Source organism: Leiobunum rupestre, chromosome 3 (genome assembly GCF_980474605.1).
Source record: "Leiobunum rupestre chromosome 3, qqLeiRupe1.1.hap1, whole genome shotgun sequence".
NCBI classification, from domain to species: domain Eukaryota; kingdom Metazoa; phylum Arthropoda; class Arachnida; order Opiliones; family Sclerosomatidae; genus Leiobunum; species Leiobunum rupestre.
Window position 1 is genome coordinate 21,808,826 of NC_143386.1, and position 19,319 is coordinate 21,828,144.

At 36.0% G+C, this 19,319-nt stretch overlaps 1 protein-coding gene across 1 annotated transcript in view; it reads left to right on the plus strand.

Moving 5' to 3' along the window:
• Positions 1-19,319, plus strand: part of LOC149949807 (ATP-binding cassette sub-family C member 1-like) — an 85,005-nt gene that overhangs the window by 20,466 nt on the left and 45,220 nt on the right. Inside the window, exons 8-11 of the mRNA XM_090169507.1 lie at positions 895-1,059; positions 1,379-1,553; positions 11,107-11,361; positions 11,459-11,662. Of these exons, the coding sequence (XP_090025633.1) occupies positions 895-1,059; positions 1,379-1,553; positions 11,107-11,361; positions 11,459-11,662 (799 nt within the window). The remainder of the gene's footprint in view (positions 1-894; positions 1,060-1,378; positions 1,554-11,106; positions 11,362-11,458; positions 11,663-19,319) is intronic.

The window sequence follows — 19,319 nt, forward strand, 5'->3', positions numbered from 1 at the left end:
ACGTTCTGAAACTACAGGAGCTAGAGTTGTTTGGAAACTGACGGTATTAGAGAATTTTTTGGATATTTTTATTATTATGTGATCTATTTGGGATTCCGAAAAGGAATGATTTTAAGCTGTTGATTTAACTAATTTTAATTCGGAGGAGAGGAAGGAAGAATTTGAAGAAATGGTGAAAGCGCGGTGAATTAATGTTGATAGAGCACTTATTTTTTGGGAAGGATGGTGGCATGATTTCGAGTGTAAATAAGATAAGGCATTGCATGGCTTACGATAAGCTGATGTTTCAAATTTTAGGGTGGCCTGGTTGTTATGTATAGCTCTATAACTATTTTTTATCGAAGCGTACACCTTTGATTTCCCGATTATGTTTCTTAAGCGCAATTGGACTCTCAAATATAGTTGGATAGAATGAAGTTCATAAATGGTCCGACTATATTTTTGACTAGAAATTTACAGGTTTAATAAAATAAATTCGAATTATAATTTCAAAATAAAAGTATTTAACCTTCAGGTTTGAACTTTTAATAACTTTATTCTATTTAAAAGAAAACATAAGAATAAGGCTAAAATCCCAAGATGTCGTAATTGCAAATTGCTCTGTCAATTTTTAAGAGTCGGTTAGTTGAGAGATCTATGTAGCTATTTAAGTACTGTAATTTTCAATTTTGACCTCGAAAATGGAAGACCGACTGACCAGTTAATGAACCTGATGAGTATTCTGACCACTTAAGAATTCGTAGGTAATATCGATTAATAGCTCATGAGGAAATGTATATTATTTCCGTAGTTTATAAAATCTACCCTTCTTTATAATTACTACAATTTTATATAATTTGAAACAAACCTTCCAATAGATTTATTTTAAGTATCACCATTTTATTTATTTTTTAGAAAATTTAAACCAGAAGAGCCAATCAATTTTCTTAAAGAGGCGCCTCAAGGGAAAGTTGATGTACAACCTGCGCTCATAAAGGCTTTTGGGTTGGGGTTGATTTTGCGGCTTATGTCTCAAGCTGTTGCGAGCTTACTAACTTTCGTATCTCCATTCCTTATCAAGTACGTATTTTTGAAGAAATGTATTTGTATAGAAAAAATTATCATACAAATTTGATTTAATTTTAAAAATGTTTAAATTTCAATAAAATTACCCACTAAATAGCCAAAGTATATATTGTAATATAGAGGGATGCGTGAGACCCTATATTTTGTCATGTCATTTACTATTTTAATCGCAACAGTTAATGAGTTATGTCCAATACGTCGCTGTAGTATTTCTGGATCATTTGTAAATTCTACTGCTTGATATACTCGCGTGAGTTTGACAGATTCAAAAAATTTCATTGTTTTAGATAATTTTTAAAAACTTATATTTAAGGATTCTGATTGAGTTTTCATCGAACGATGATCCACTTTGGAAAGGCGTGCTGTATGCTTTCGTTCTCTTTGCCGTTGAGATAATAATAGTGTTAATTCAAGAATATCGATTTATAAGCACACTTAATGCTACCACTCGCCTTCGAACATCACTGTCAACGATTCTTTACAAAAAAGTGCGTATTACATTAATTATAATTTTATATTATAATTAGATTATTTAAATCTCAAATGCCACACTTTCATACAATTAGTAATAATAATAAAAAAATAAGACCAAAAGCACCTCCTTAGGCCTAAGTCATCCAGCTACTTTTAAAGCCCATAATTCAGGTGGCCCGGTTACAATGCGTAGCAGGGGATTGACGTCAGCTAACAGTTCCTACAGTAATTGATTTTGTCTATATTTTTGGATAAATATAAAAAATAATTAATTGAAGGAAATTTAGAAAAGTTTGACTAATATGAAAGATATTGGAATGGCTAAAATTAAAATATCCAATAAAAACTACCTATTGGATTCACTTTAGTATACGATTGAACCGAATCTGGGAAAAACAAAACTCAAGAAGGAGATATTGGAATGGCTAAAATTAAAATATCTTATAAAAACCTCCTATTGGATTCACTTTAGTGTACGATTGGACCGAATCTGGGTAAAACAGAACTCAAGAAGAAGATATTGGAATGGCTAAAATTAAAATATCCCATAAAAACCTCCTATTGGATTCACTTTAGTATACGATTGAACCGAATCTGGGTAAAACAGAACTCACGAAGAATTTTTAATTTTTGGTTAGGCAGTAATACCGCGAAATGGAATAACGCTTTTTTGTGATGTACTTTTAAGAGAACGATTAATTTGAAGTTCTAAGTAAACAAAACACTGGCTTACACTGCTGTCTCACTTTATTTAGCTATAATTTTTTGGTTCGGTGCGTTGCTTAATTCCGAGTGCTTATTACTTAAATTATTTCTTAAAATGAAAATGCAGTTTTTGGCCAATACTTGTTACGATTTTTGAGCTCGTCTTAAAGCAATTCGTCACAAAATTGGAGAGTCTGAGTCGTCAGCTACCGAAATATCTGTGATACTTAATTTTAAAAAAGGTTCTTGCAATTTCTGAACAAATTGTTCACAGGTTGAAAACATGGAAGCCGAAAACAATTATGATAATAAAAATAGTAAATTAAATTAAAGAAAATCTGATTAATAAGTTGTTGTGTGCTGGTGTCTAAGGCCTTGGGTCGACACCGATGTGTGGATATCAATAAAAAAACGTGAGAAGTGAAGACGCGGAAAGTGCTTTGTTCTTTTTATGATGTCGTATTTTTCGGATTTAACATATAAAACTTTGTTTAACAATGAACCAAATAAAAATTACGAATTCAGAATAACTTCAGGTATGTTTTTATATATATTATTATATTTGTTATTTGTATCACTAATTTCTTATTGTTACAGATGAGGATGAATTATTCCATGATATAAGTGACAATGATTTTATAGTTAAAACTTCATCATCTCAAAAACTACTGGAATAGAATTATAATTCGATTTGTAAGTTTTTATTTCTAGAATAATGAACTGGGCTAACTTCATTATTTTCTTTCAGAAATATTCATAAAGCTAGTGTTCCTAGTAAGAATAAAAACCAAAAAGAGTTTCAGTACGTTCCTAAAAATGTTGTTGATGGCAGAAATTGTCGTAAAATATATAAATTATCTCCTATTTCAAAATCCAACTACGATAACTTGTTTGAGATCATCTGGAGAGAGGTAACAGCGTTAGTTGGGAAGTTTATCGAATTTCCTTGTGAGGTGGAAACAAAGATTTTAAAATGGACATCAGAGTTGCAATCCAGTGGAGTAATTTTTGAAGTGTGTAAAACTCAAATGAAGCCGCTATTTACAAAAACTACGGAAGAAAAACTTTACAGAGCATTTAAAGTTATCTTTAAAAAATTTGACTTATCTACATTTAAAATAAGAATTAACCAATTTAAATCCAATTTAAAAAATATATATATTTATTCTTATTATTTATAGGATGATAAACTACCTAAGGATGATACGGCAAAAAGTACAAACTATCTCCTTCGGGAACTTTTAAAATGCAGTAAAATTAAAACCCTCCAAAACCATTTAACGGAAATTTTCAAACCCACAAGGCTTAAAAATGAGCACTTTTATGATTATAAATGGAACCATTAGAAACCCTTTAAAAACTTCCTAGGGTTTGCAACAAACCCCCCCGTGTATTTATAGATTACATTAAAATTAAATAATTTAATTTACGGCTTGATAACCAACTTTGGCGATTGCAACGGGCGCGTTTCGAACCCAAGCCCTCTAGCACGACAGGCGGGCGTTTTACCACAGAACCACTGAAGGATGTATGATTGCAACGGTGTTTAGAGAAACCATTTTGGGGAAAGTCCGTCTTCCTTTACGTTTTACGAAATTTTTGAACGGCTTCATATCAAATTTTGAAAAGGGTTTTAAAAAGTGATAAGTTATTATTTTTTTCTATAGGTTCTGAAATTGGAATCCTAAGGGTTTTCCATTGACCTATAGGGGTTTCCGTTAAACATTTAAACCCTTTTCAAACCATGCAAGTTGCCAAAACAAACCTTAAGGGTTTATAATTTTTTCCTAAACCTTTTTTAAACCCAAAGCAAACCCTGATAAAACCCATGGAAACCATTTTTTCTAACTGTGTGGAGACTGTTGAAAACAAAGACACCTTTTATTATGTAATTGGCTGCGTTTTACATAAATTGGTGTCTCCAAAAAGTTCCGAAGATCAATAGGGTGGGCTTTGATTGAAAAACATTTAGAAAATATTCCTGTAAATCTCAAGAGGTGGACGTCAATTCAAAATAGAGGACTGAAATATCCGAACATGGAAGCATTAAACATTTTCCGAAAATTGCAGACCTATGTTGGTAAATTCTACGGAAAAGTATTTTATGTAAATAAACGTAAACTAGTTGTTGAAGCAGTCGAAGGTGAAATGTATACAGCGAAGTACGTGTGTGCAAAGAAATTGCAGATGAGGTCATGAAAATGTTTTTGGTTAAATATTGCAATACAAATGGAAAGGGTCATACAAACCAATTAAGACACGATTTTAAAACCATCTAATACAAGAAACAAATGGTAACTAAAGATAATTGTCAAGTAAAAAAAGAAAGTAATGGAAGAAGTTAAACAAGAATTTGCTCAAAATAAAATGATAGTTTAATGTTAACTAATGATTATGTCAGTTCTGTGATTTCAAGAGTACAAATTTTAAATTGCAATAAATTTTAGAAAGTGTTACCATTTTTGATTTTCAAATTGATGTTTCTGTCATTTAATCTTTTACGTTTCATGGCATTTCGACAATACTGGTTTAATGTGGGTTGCGATCCAGCCATACACGCTTGCCTTTGCTTACTGAAGAGTTGTTCAAGTGGGTCCTGATTTCGATGGTCGGTTAATATAAATTGAGCCCCTTTATAATGAGATCAGTTCCATAATGCATTTTGATATTGAATAGAGTAAAATAGATATATAATTATATATACACTAGAAATCTATTTAAATTCACCTTTTACTTGTTTGCCTTAACCCCGATAAAGTCTCTTGCGTTAGCATCATCTTTTTCTTATCCGAATTTTTAACAGGTAGATAATTTACATAGTTTTCCCACTCATCAAAATAGGGCAAAAAATCTCTTGAAGCCACTATTAAATATAATACAGCACATTATTAAAAATAATTGAAAATTGATCAAAAATCAACCATTAATCAACAATCATTTTTGGAACGCAACGGATAAAAATTACTGTTACGAGTGTGATGTACAATAATTACTACATAAAACCACTTGTTGAAAATTTCTAGAAATCGAACCATTTTAGGGTATTCATTTGGAAACTGCCTTCAAGGCATTCGATACTGATTGACATAGTACTTGTGTAGCATACCTAAAATAATTAACACTTATCATAATTTATAACTGGTGTGCAAATTAGCATACTGAACTTTCATCTTGTTCTGCAAATTAATATGCTCGGAGGTTAATTTATGTAACTTTTTTAAGGAACTATTAGAATTTTAGCCTTTATTATAAATACATCGAATAACATTTCACTTTAGTCCTCCATTAATTTGCATGCGTCTATATTTGCAATCAGAGGAACTATTATATAAACAATTCCTACCTGTTTTGATGAGATGGAGAGCCTCAAACAGGAAATAGATTGTTCTCTCTACTATACCAGAGTGTGAGTTGTGGAATCTGTATTCACGTTAATACACTTAATTTGTTGTTGCCCCATCCCCTACAAGGTTACAACACACATAATTTTAAAACCACATATTTCTAGTTTTTGAATGGCCTCCCTGAGAAAGCTGTCTAGTGCTTCTGCTGTTAGACTCTTGGTTGGGAAATACGCAAAAGGAAATTTGAATCAAGATGTCATTGATCTTATATTATGACCTGTTTCCGTTCGATATACCAAATCCTCTTCAATTTTAATTTCATCAAGTACCAAACAAAAATACTCTTAATGAACGCACTTTAAGAAAAGGTTCTTAAAGTACGTTCATTAAGAGTATTTTTGTTTAGTCTTTTTTAATTTTTTTTAAACACCTCAGGATGAAATCCCGTTATTTCATCACGTTTGATGAATGGCGCCGTAGAGTTGACCTAGAATGCCATTGAAGAACACCTGACTCCTCTAACACATTGTAGAGAGCGGCAGATTTTTCGTACATGAAGATGCACCACTGCAAAACTACTGGATGCCACCTTTTAGTTTTTATGTTTTCATTTTCAAATTTGTTTACTGCGTTTCTAAAAACAATTTCCCAAAGTTTTCATTATTCATATTACGTGAGTCACCAATATTTTTTTTCCAATTTGTCAAGGAAAAATAATGTGGGTATTTTTCCAAATCATTCGCTTTGCTTGTTATTATCTTCTCAATTTTTCTGTTTAGTCTTCACACCTTCGCTTTTAATTTTAATTCATTGTTCTTTTATTAATTTAATCTTGATATCAGTTTTTTTGGAAAGGTTTTTAAACGGTGTTACACTGTAAGTAGTCTTCTCTTCTTTCTACATACGATACCTTTTAAGCTATCTCTTTACTTTATACAGTTAAAACAATATCCGTGACTTTCTGTGTGTTTGTCTGTGTTACAAACGCGCTACCGGGGCTATGTCGAAAAACCATGTTTGAAGTTTAAAGGTTGGCAAAACCACCGCGTGACGGTGAGCGTTAACGGATAAATTTGCGGTTGGGTTGGGTAGCGTTTGGTATTTTTTCGTTAACGGTTGCAACTCACAAGGAGGTGGTTATCTCCGATTTGGTTCAAACTCGGGTGGTAAGTAGACCTTCATGTAACTTGAAAATCCCTAATAGGGTGGACAAGAATGGACTTTCGTTTGGCCATGGCAACCAAAAATATTTTTCACAACTTAAAAACTGATTTTCTCTATGAAAATTAATATGGCAAAACGAAAGCCCATTCTTGTCCACCCTTTTAGGGATTTTCAAGTTACATGAAGGTCAAAAGTCGCTTGATGACTTAGGCCTAAGGTGGTGCCAAGGGTATTAGCCTAGCTGATTATTATTATATTTATTATTATTATTATTATTACTTACCACCCGAGTTTGAACCAAATCGGAGATAACCACCTCGGGTAGTCTCCTTGTCAGTTTTATTGAAAATTTGTTACTGTTTAGGTGTAGTGTGGGAATGATGAGTTTGTTTTCTGGCGGGTGTTCAGTTGGTTGTGTTTGCCTTTTCTATGTATGAGTATTTTATCTCCAACTTCTTCTTGTTGACTTTTGGGACGGACCGAGTGCTGAGCGTTACGATAAACGTCTCAGCGTCCAAATGGCAAGGTTTCCACCAATTTAGTTAGTTTTAATGTAATTTATTTACGGGTTTCTTATCGACTTAGATTTAGTTGTATTAATGCAGTGGCGTTGTTTTAACCATGAACATTAAATTAAGAGGACAGGTTTTCGATACCATTCAACGGTGCATTTTATATCTCCCCTCGTATCAATCATCTCTAGAGACTCCGAGGGAGTCTTGCAAGTCGTTTGTACCACGTGATCTTAAAATTTCAAAATGACAATCTCATGCGGTTGATATTGTTACGTAATTTTTTGCGCTTTATATTTTAGTAATTTTTAATTTTGGTGTTTTAATTCAATAAAACCTATCAACTGATATTTAGTATATCATATTTAATCTATAAAAATGTGAAAAATTACCTTTTGGCGTAAAAATGTACTTCGTGTTCATCTTTTTTCTTTTTTTCGAACAGTATCGTCCACTCTTAGCGATACTTGTTTTTTTTTCAAATAACCTTGGCTGACTCCCTTAGTGTGATTGGTTTACGGGGGCTAAAAACAGGCTTTTAACCGATCCTCTAAAATCTACTATCCATGGTTTAACGTTTATTGATATACGAGCTGTCGTTTAGTCAAGTGGCTTTCTGTGCTTTATTAATGGTAAGGTTTTTACCTCTCCGAGGGGACAAAGTCCCCTAGGAGGGGTTATACAACGACCGTGTCTGTCTGTGGGTGGGTCTGTGGGTGGGTCTGTGGGTGGGTCTGTGGGTAGGTCTGTGGGTGTGTCTGTCTGTCAGGACTGCGAACGCGTTCGCATTTTCGGTGCAAAGTGTAATCACTGCGTACGCAGTTTCTCAAAGGGTTGGCAAAACCACCGTGTGACGGTGAGCGTTAACGGATGCATTTGCGGTTTGGTTTGGATGGTGTTTTTTCGCTCACCGTCGTGACGGTTTGGTGTATTACGGTTTTTGTAATGTTTATGCGTAGGTTGTGAGTGTTGAATTTGTTGTGTTTGTGTTCTGATGGATGTGCATGTTGTGTTGTGCATGTTGAGTCTGTTGTGTTTATATGGGCGTTTTCTCTCCAACTTCTTCTTAATGACTTTGGGACGGACCGAGTGCTGAGTGTAATGCTACCTCTCAACGTCCAATGGCAGGGTTTCCACCAGTTGTACACGGTATTCGTCTTAGTATCAATTTGCGATCGCATCGGGCGGGATTTGAACCCGAGACCTCCTGATTGACAGGCGGACGTTCTACCACAGAACCACCGACACTTGTTACGCCTTTTTGAAAATTAGACCTTCAGCTTTATCGGAAGCGTATTTAATAGAGTACGAAATTTTGGTTTAATTGAAATAGAATTGAAATTGAAATTATTGCATCGAAGAAATTCTACTTTAGCGTTTCTCTATTGATTAAAAATAAATGCGCCACCCAGGTTTCGAACCCAGACCATTCGGCTTGGCAGTCGAGCGCTCTACCACAGAACCACCGATAGCTCCTTAGATTCACTGAAATTAAGACAGGCATCGTAAGCATAATAGGTAATAAAGTCTTTTTTTATTAATGAATTTATGAAGGCCTAATCTGGTATTTTTTAAAGGTTAAATCTTGTTTTAGCGCAGTCAGCCGAGATTAGAGGGTTAAAGGGTAGACCCTGTGGGTGGTCCACTTTTTTAACGACCTATATATAGTTCTGTTAATTCAAAGGAGATAATTTAACGTTAATTGCTTTAAGAGCTGGCGGTTCGTCAAGTGGCTCTCTGTGCTTTGTTGATGGTAAGGTTTTTGCTTCTTGTAAATACATTTGGTGTGGATATTTGGATATCTACGATTTCTAACGCAGTCAATGATTTCTTGGGTGTGCGAGTCATTATATGATATTGGAAATTGGACGGCATTGGTCTTTTTCATGTGGTATGCGTCACAACGTCAACAGGAAGTGAACGAGTCGTCCACTACCAGATATCTACGGTATCTTCATCAAGGGCGAGTGTTGAAATAAAATGAGCGTTAAAGATGCGGCAAGTATTTCGTAAGCGAGTAATTCCAAAAAGCCTCTGTAGATATTTCATTAAAATTTGCTTCGTATTATATTTAACTGATAAACTTGTTCTGTAAAAGGGTTTAATTCAATTGTGCATTGTTATAGTACGTCTAACTTACTGTTGTAACTACTTAACTTATGATATTCTGAATAAATTAAAATTGGTCGTTTCGTCTCAATTATTTTAATTATAATTAAAATTTTATACCGGGCGGGATAGAAATGGGTTAATATTTTTAACAAATAACTCTAAATTGCGGAGATATATCTTTAAGGGTTATCTCGAGAAATTAATACCACTAGGGACAATTCTTCCGAGGAGAGGTATATTTTGGCTTGCCAACTTGTTTCTTCTTGTTAATACATTTGGTGTGATTGATTTCCTGGGAAATTGGACGGCACTTGTCTTTTTTATTCGGTATGTGTCACAACGTCAACAGGAAGTCTACGAGTCGTCCACTACCAGATGTCAAATATAGCTATTCTACGGTATCTTCATCAAGAGCGAGTGTTAATATAAAAAAATGTAAACGAAAAAAGAATACAAATACCCTCTGTAGATATTTATTTCATTAAAATTTGCTTCGTATTGTATTTAACTGATAAACGTGTACTGTAAATAGGGTTAAATTCAATTGTGCATTGTTTTAGTACGTCTAACTCACTGTTGTAACTACTTAATTTATAATATTCCGAATAAATTAAACTCGGTAGTTTCGTCTAAATTATTTTAATTATAATAAAATTTTTATACCGGGCGGGATTGAACCGGGATTACGTTTTTAGTAAATAACTCAGGATTGTGGAGATATATCTTTAAGGTTCATCTCGAGAAATTAATACCACTAGGGACAACTCTTCCGAGGAGAGGTATATTTTGGCTTGCCAACTTTTCAGTACAGTAATTAGTTGCACGGTGACCCATAGCCAACTTTATCACCTTTACGAATGCGCCCGTACTGTACCGTTCCTAAAACGGAAGTTCTGTGCAAGACCTGGATATAAATTAGTTGAACACACGATCTGAGGAAAAATAAATTAAGAAGTTAGTTCATGGTGGTCGCCCGCTCGATTTAATAACAAAATTACATCTTATTGGAAACAATTTTGAAATACTATTTTGTCTTCATGAAACCACATTAAATGTTATCATCATCATTGAATAGAAACCGTGTAAGGTAATTTAAGAGTCGGCAATTAATATATAAGTTGTGATGCGCACCCTGAAAAAGAAAAGTCTAAAAACAGCAGATCTATTTTTAACACGAAACCTTTACAGACACATAAGGTCGTATTTTAGTCGTGGACATGAAACTAACTTTTTTACAACAGTCCGATCCTTAACCAACTCCCGCGTGCTACAGGGTATACGTGAAAGTAAACCATTTATCAAAAAACCGATATACAGATTGTATAACTACTATTTACTAAAATATATATTGGTAAAGCCAAGCCTAGATGCAACTTAAGTATAAATAACATGGAGCAAATGAGCCAAAAGAGCCTGCGCCTTTGGTTTCGCCGACATGTCTTGGCAATGTGCTGTAGAAACCACGACTCTAGCTAGATTTGTAAAATGGCTATCAAAGGATATTGGTTCAAGTATCCAAGTTGTAATACGATATAGTCACATTTAATTGGGTGATTTAAAAGTAATACATTTTGTTGTTTATAAACTTTGACGCGCAAAATTTGCAGTAATTATATTGAATAGAGGTTGTATGTGCTTAATTGATTATTCACATTAGCACTACTTTTATCAAATGAACGGATTTAATAAAGTTCGATAACCTGAAGTGATGCGATTTTGTTTATTTCTAGATATTTCGACTATCTTTCGCGGGAAAACAGCATCTTTCAACTGGCACAATGCTAAATTGCCTTTCAATCGACGTGCAACAACTTAAAAATTTAATCATAAATTCTTTTACGATCATAACAGCACCTGTGGTGATAGCAATGGGAAGTTATCTTTTGTGGAATTTATTAGGAATATCGGCTTTAATTGGTGTTCTATTAATTACGATTTCACTTCCGCTTAACATCTTTTTAACCAAGATATATAAAAAATACCAGGTGATTTATTTTTTAATGTTTTTCATAAATTTGATGTTCTTTAACGTTCGTGTTAGAAAAGTAGCCGTGTAAACTCATTTTAAATTGTGTTTTTTAGCAAGAACTTATGAAATGGAAGGATACACGCCTGAAAATAATGAACGAAATATTGACTGGAATGAGAGTTCTTAAATTTTACGCGTGGGAAAATTCATATCAGTCTTTAGTGGAAAATCTAAGGAATCAAGAGGCGCTGCTTCTAAAAAAATTGGCATTTATCCAAGCGATCAACTCTTCATTATGGCAAATCATTCCCGCATTGGTAATTTTTATTTAAACTTATATTTTTGATAATTGAGAGGTAAAGTACGGCACTTTAAGGAATTAACTGCGCTTGGCCGATAATGATTTCTCAATATCATTTGGGATATCTGTTTCTTAATATTGCTTTACAAATATTGTTTCAAACAGATTTGTGTAAGAGAATATAAGGAAACACACAAAATAATTGATTTTTTTAAATTCCTGACCAAATATCTTCTTCACAATGCGGGGCTTTTTCAGTTCCCGAGTAATAAGTGGTATTGGTATTAAATTGAATCTTCGATTAATATATAAATCCTAACGAGCTCCGTGGAGGATTAACCATAAGATTACGTAAGCTTCAATAACACAAGCTACTAAAGGGCACGCGGTCTTTACTCAAGCTCAACGTAGCCTATGGGCGTGGTTGGTTGTTAATCTACCAATAAGCGAGTGCTTTGGTAGGAAAAGGGGTTTAATAGCAATTGTAAAAAAAAATAGGTGTTGAGTTTTAAATTAAGCAAAAGCATAGTCTAAGTAGTCGGCTACCTATTAATTAAAATACTGTACCTGAATGTTACTGATTAATTCTAGTTTTGAGCATCCTGTTGACCTTTGGTTTGAGAAAATATTCCAAAAATTTCCAAGCTTGTTGTTTTCAACTACGACAGATCATATGGTAAGAAAACTTAATGCTAAAAGTTTTCTAGAATAGTCAAATATTAAATTATCTTAGCATTTAACCATAAGTCTTCTATAAAGCAAAAACAATTAACGTTTCTAATTTTATTGATGCCGAAAAAGTGTTTTTAGACAGATTTTGAAAACATATTGAAACTCATTTAAACACTTCAGAATAATATATAAATAATTGGTGTTGCACCGATGTTAATTATAATTATATATTCACAAGCTGTTCCGCTTCAGCTAGCTTTTTTGAATTTATTCTGGTCGGATGTTTCAAAAATTATGAAGGAAAATTTATATAGTCTTTCTAACAGGCGAAATGGTCTATACTCGTGCAATATAAAATGTTGGACGACATCAAGAATTTTACGTGTCAAATGTTGTTTGGTATCAAAATAATATTAATAATAATCAGCTAGGCTAATAATACCCAAGGCAGAAATAATATAGAGACGTTTTATGCTCAATTGCGAAGGAGGGTGATGAAAAGCAGCTCATGCCACGCGAGCCAAGTGAAAAGTGTAAACCGAGGAACTGGGGGACAAACCATCAAACCAGTGAGGATAAAACTTGCAAACTCTACACAGGAGTTTTAGAGTTATCACCGCGTAACTCGGTGGAAAATAGAATTAAAATTAAGCGAAACCATTTTGTGGTTTTTCGAATAAGCCCTATTCACTTTTTATTTTAACTATTTTTCTAACATTTCCCGGTGAATACTTGTAAAATACGAATCTAGGTAAAAAAAGACAAGGTTAAAAAGAAGCCAGTGAAAAACGTCACGAAAATTAAAGAAACCAAATAGGAAAAAAAGCCAATTGATGCTATGGCAAGCGATAGAGACCTCTAGTGGCGGAATTTGGAATCACCGAGTGAGGGGGACAACCTGGTAAAAACATCCTTTCCCATCAGTTTTTCCTAGACGTATTTTTCGGCCGGAAATTTCCGTTTTTCGTGGCGGACGTATATTTTCATTGTTTTATTTCCGACCGATTTTTAGGTGCGAAGACGAAAGAAAATTTATCCCGGTAGTAGAATAGAATTGATTAGGGCTAATCTAATTGCGTATTATTTGGCCACAATTATATTTGTGACTAATACGTTAAAGAAAAAACAAAAATATAAGAAAAAGTGCTGGGTTCGAGGAATATTTCAGAAAAGGGAAGAACAAGGATTCTTCAGTAATTTAGTTCGGGAAATGAGGTGTGGAGATAGAGAAAGCTATTTTAAGTAAGCCTTGATTAAAAAAATTAATTTATTTTTTCGTAAATATAATTAAACTATTAATATTTACATCTAGCTTCTTTCGAATGTCACCCGAACAGTTTGACCAAATATTAGAGCCTGTTAGGAATATAATTAAAAAGAAAGAAACTCCAAAGCCATTAGACCAAAAGAGAAGCTTGCTGTTACATTTAGGTAATCCAGTTAAAACATTATCTGTTTAACTAACCTAATCAGCTCAATTAAATTTAAATACAATATAATTTTTCCTTTAGATTTCTAGCAATTGACATAATTTTACGAAGGGCCTTTTTAATATTTTGTTAGCTGTTCTGACTGAAACTACGCGAACGTGGTTGTCTTCTCCTCGATGAAGTTGCGTTATTCTTGCCATTTTCCACTCTCCTTAAGCAGCACTTGTTCATCGACGCGTAGATTTGGTTTAGGTGTAGTTCATTTCGGTCTTTGATGAAGGCGCGACCATTATTCACTTCTCCAACGTTTCCAGAAGTGTTGTAGGATTTGTTGGCTCAACTGCCAACGCGAAAGACGATTGACCTTTTCTGAAGTCAAGTCGGGTTCTGGGATGGCGGTAAGCTCATCTCCGATTAAGAAATGTCCGGGTATTAAACGGCGAAGTCAGTTGGGTCCGAGCTTAACGCCGTCAATGGACGCGAATTTAGGCTTGCTTTTATTTGGCATATAAGAGTTTGCATTTCTTCAAAGTTAAGAATTGTAGTGCCAAGAACTCGTTTCAAGTGATACTTCACTCCTGCTTCCCAAAGACCTCCAAAATGGAGAGCGGTAGGTGGGTTGAAGTGCCAGCTCGTACCTTCGTGAGCGAGCCAGCTTGACACTTGTTCGTTGTTGTTCGAGGAGACGATGAATTTGATGAATGCTTTAATCTCTCGGTCCGATCCAACTAATTTTGTTCCGCAGTCGCTGTTGATATCCGAGCATTTCCCTCGTCGAGCGACAAAGAATTTTAAGGCTGCGAGAAATGATTCGGTTGTCATGTTGCTGAGTTATTCCAAATGAATCACCCGCGTGGTAAAGCAGACGAAGATCGCAATGAAGCACTTAAACCGGAGATTTCTTCGTCCTTTCATGAGTTTAAGGATGAATGGGCATGCGTAGTCAACGCCGCACTTCAAAAAGGCTCATTCTGGATTAACCCTGGCCTGTTGTAGATCGCCCATTAGTGTCGCCGTGATGGCCTGTTGGTGAACGCCCGGAATACATCTTCGAATGTGGAAGCGTATGGCATCTCGAAGTCCAACGATCCAAAAATGCTTTTGCAAGGTAGTTGCTATCAACTGAGCACCTCCGTGAAAATGTTTCTCGTGCTCGTGTTGAATTAGGAGGTGGGTCAATTTGCTGTGTCTTGGTAACAATGCTGGGTGCCTTTGCTCATACGATAGGTTGGAGTGACGCAGTCGGCCACCAACACGTAGAATTCCTTTCCTCTTGAGGTACGGTTGTAATGATACAATTATGCTTTTCGTTGTTTTTTCCTGTTTTGTTTGAGGCGGCGTATCTCTTCACCAAAACTGTTGTTTTGAACGACTCTAACGCATCGAAATAAGGCCTTTTCTTTTTTTTTCGCTTAGTAGAGCACCAGAGATTCGTTTTTCTTTCAATTGCCAACAATTGAAAATGAACCGCAGTATGTAAGCGGTGACGTGAAGGAGTTTGCTTAGCGACGAATATTTTGTTAGTAAGGTTGATTTCATTTGACAATGCGTCACCAACGCAACTACTACGTTTTTCGTCCGACAAGCAGTTCATTGGTTCTTGTTGGTTATCGTTCTGGTCTCTTGTTGTTAGAAGATAATCCAAGTCATCAGGTCCATGTCACCACGACTCATGTTGAGCAAGCTCTTTAGCGGAGATTCCTCGTGAGGCACAGTTAGCTGTGTTTTTATGGTGGTACTATCTTCTTTGAATACCGCGTGATGTGGTAAGTAGTACGGTTGATTTGTGTTTTAATTTTTGACATCGTCTGGAATGAGTTCCATGTGTCCAAGAGCCAGGTATTCTCCAAAGAACTTGTGGTACTCATCATAGAGCCATGTGTTGGGTTGTAAACGTCGTTCTGTTTGTAAGAACTGACGAACGGCCATGTGCCTGGATTCCCCAAGAGTTGGCGGGTTCTTCTTCATTGGCAATCGTACGGTGAAACTTCCTGTCGAGTCACGCGTATGCGATTCTTTGAAATGCTGTTCGCATTGAGTTTCAGTCGGTGTTAACATTCTTCGAGGGTGGATGGCTTCCAGCTCCCAAAGATTCTTCAATTCATCTTCCAATTTGCAATGGTGGACCTTTATCGTCGGACTTGTTCCTTTTATGAGTAGTGGACCGGAAATTGCCCATCCGAAACGGGTGTTAAAGGCACCGGGAATATCTTCTTTGCCCTTGCAAATTCCATCTAGCAAAAGACTTAAGTACACGTCCGCACCTAGTAGAATATCCACGTGTCCGGGGATATGAAACGTCGGGTATGCGAGATTCAGCCCGTTAAATGCTCGCAGGTTATCGGGTCGAACGGACTGTTTGGTAGCTTGTCCGTGACCTTGTTCAGAATGATTGCCTCGACCGTCACATCCGATGTGTTTCTGATGTTTGAGCTGATGTTCAATATGACACTGCCTCGAGAGGTGTTCACTTCGGTTGCACCAATTCCATCAACTGAAGCGTGTTCGTTTCAGCTTTAGTTGCTGCGTGAATTGCTCTTTTATGAAAGTGGCTTGCGATCCTAAGTCCAGCAATAATCGGGCTGGAAATAGTTGATCACCAAAACCCGTGACTTGGACCATTGTCGCTGCCAAAATCGCTTGAGAGGTTCCGTTTAGGTCTCGAGAAGGGCATGAAACTATGCCAGAGATGGCCTTCGTTTTTGGGGGTTCCATCTCTTGTACGTCTGGATGTAAAAACGTATTATGTCTGAATTTACACTTTCTAAAATCGCCAGATTTGCATTCGTTGCTTTGATGGTCAGTTCGTAAGCAGTTGAAACACATGGAATTATTCTTGACCATGTTCCAGCGCTCGGTCTAAGGTGCGTTCAGAAATTTTGTACATCGGTAAGTTGAATGGTTTTCGTTACAAAAGTTGCAAGACTCGCTCAGAGTACCATGATGAGCTTTGTACTCGGCCTCTGATGTATTGGAGCCTTGGATTTGGTGATTGCGATATTCGCAGGTGCTGGCGGAGCTGCTGCCAACGCTCTGGCCCGTTGGTCCAGGAATTTTACGAGTTCCTCGAAATTTGACTTTCCGTTCCCCCTCGGTGATAGTTCCCATTGTCGGCGAGATTCTGAATCGAGTTTTTCTTTTAGAAGGTGTAGTATAGGATGGCGTCTCAATGTTGAACTTGTTCTTGTAGAACCTTGAGTGCTCTTATGCATACGGCTGTGGTGTCGATGAGGGTTCTCAAAGCTGACGATGATTCTTGTGCGACGTTAGGTTGATTGAAAAGTCGTCTTACGTGTGCGTCGATGATTTCTCGTTTGTTGTTAAAACGATTGTGCAAGATATCCCAAGCTTCCAAGTAATTCGCGTCAGTTACCGGGATAAATTGAATGAGGAGTGCTGCTTAGTTTCGTAATGAAGACTTCAAGTATTGAAACTTCTGAGCTCCCGTTAGCGATTCATTGTTGTTTACGGTTTTCGCAAAAGGTCGTGGAACGGTAACCAATCAATGAAACTTCCGCTGAAGGTAGGAAGCTCCAACTTCGGTAATCGAACTTCGCTAACTGGCCTGGCTGGCCTAACTGGTGCATTGACTGCCCTTGTGTTGGCTTCAGGGACCAACAAGACATTTAATTGCTCAACCCGAGCGAAAATGGCGTTGTACTCGGTTTAGTGAGGATCGAAGTCACCTGCTGGATCAATGGTTTTAGCTATGCCTTCGTGAGCTTCGTCCAAATCTCTTGAAAACTTATCCACTCCATCCACGTACAGCTTCAATGTGACATCAGATAAATGGTCCGCTGTTTGACCTACTGCATTCTCAATTCTTGTGACTTGTCCCTTGACAGCTGGTCTTTTTCTCACATGAGCATCCATAATGTTGAAACTCCAAAAAATTCGTTATTCACGTTGTTGGTTTTAGAGTGCTTGAAAGGCGAATCCTCACTATTGCCCACGGAAATGTTTTGCCGATTCGACGATTAGTTAACTAGTTCCAAAAAATGTCGTGAATAGCGAAATAATAGACGCGTACCTTGCCAATAAAACAGCAAACCTTTAATTATAACGGAATTTTATGGATAGTAAAAAATCTACACTTCTTATTTGAAAGAAAAACATTTTGTACATTTTAAAAATTAAAAACACTTTTGCCGAAAATACACGCGATTTCATCATCGCATTTTTAAAACGTCCGTGATATAAATGTAAGATCGCGCGGTGGATAAAAATACGAAAACTTGAGGTTCATGTGTTTGGAGATTTTAAAGTTATATATACAATACTAAACATCAGGCTTCTGAAAAAGGTGTTTCACGTTATTCAATATAAGCCGCGTTCACACATACCCTCTGTAACGTTGCGAGTGCTCCCGCAACGTTTGTATCCCGTCGTGTGAACAGTTACCGTTGCGCGTCCCAGCGTTTCAAATTGTTTCGGCTGAAACGCTTAGTTGACCATTTTGGCAGCTATTCGTGACGTCATCGAGTTGATTTTTGCGAACCATGAGCCTTTTTTTTTTTTTACACAAATCGTCAATCGTGAATTTTATTCAGCTTATAAATTTTGTATGCCTTTTTTAGAAGAAAATGTCTCGCAACTTTTGGTCTATTGGTTTAAAAAATACAACAAATTTCTTCTGGGTGGATTAATTTATAATAAGAATGTTTTGAAACGTCATTCAAATGCGTGAGCAGTTGAACTTCAAATTACATTTCTATACAACACTTGCCCAATTTTGTTTAAAACTCATTGGAAATCAAATGTGTGAACAAAAAGATATCCAAACGCTAAGAACCGCAGCGAGATCGAAACAAGGCAAAACGTTTCGGAGGGTACGTGTGAACCTGGCTATAGTTATTAAATTATGAATATTAGCTATTATCGTTTTGAGATAGACGAGTACTTTATTTTTTAAGAAAAAACCGTGGAAAAATATGACGTTGTTTTTTAATTCGCGGCGAGTCGGGCCATATGGTTTTGGAGTTCCTCGTCAGCTGGTTCTGGTAGCTTACAACCAGACTATGATTATGGACTAATCCACTTTTTTGCGTATCGCACAGTCCATAGTTGGTTTCTTCAAACTTAACTTATCGTATATACTATTCTCCACCACACTACCCCTTTTCGGCTTTCCGTTGCCATGCAACGCGTTTTGAAATTTTTAATGTTTAGGCTTAGTTTCTCTTTTAGATGTATAACAGTCGCCAGCCAGATTTCCCGCACGGTACTGATGAGTTCCATATAGAACGAAACCGGTCTACCGTTGGAATTTCTGGCTATTTTATTAAGCTTTTATGTAGTTTATTACTCGAAGATCTATTTGATCCGAGATTCGCGGCCTTTTTGTTTGCTCGAAGAGCTATTGGTACGAGTTATTAGTAAGGTTTTTAATTTCTTCAAATTTGTTTAGGGTTTAGCTATATTATCCCTTTTAATTATGGAATAATCTCCTTTTTTGCGTATTTCATCAGCTTACAGCTGTATGTAAAGGTAAACAACATATATATTACACGCTTTGATAATACATTCCATTTCTGGAAATGGACAGAGCTCAAGCTTGGCTAGTTTATCTGA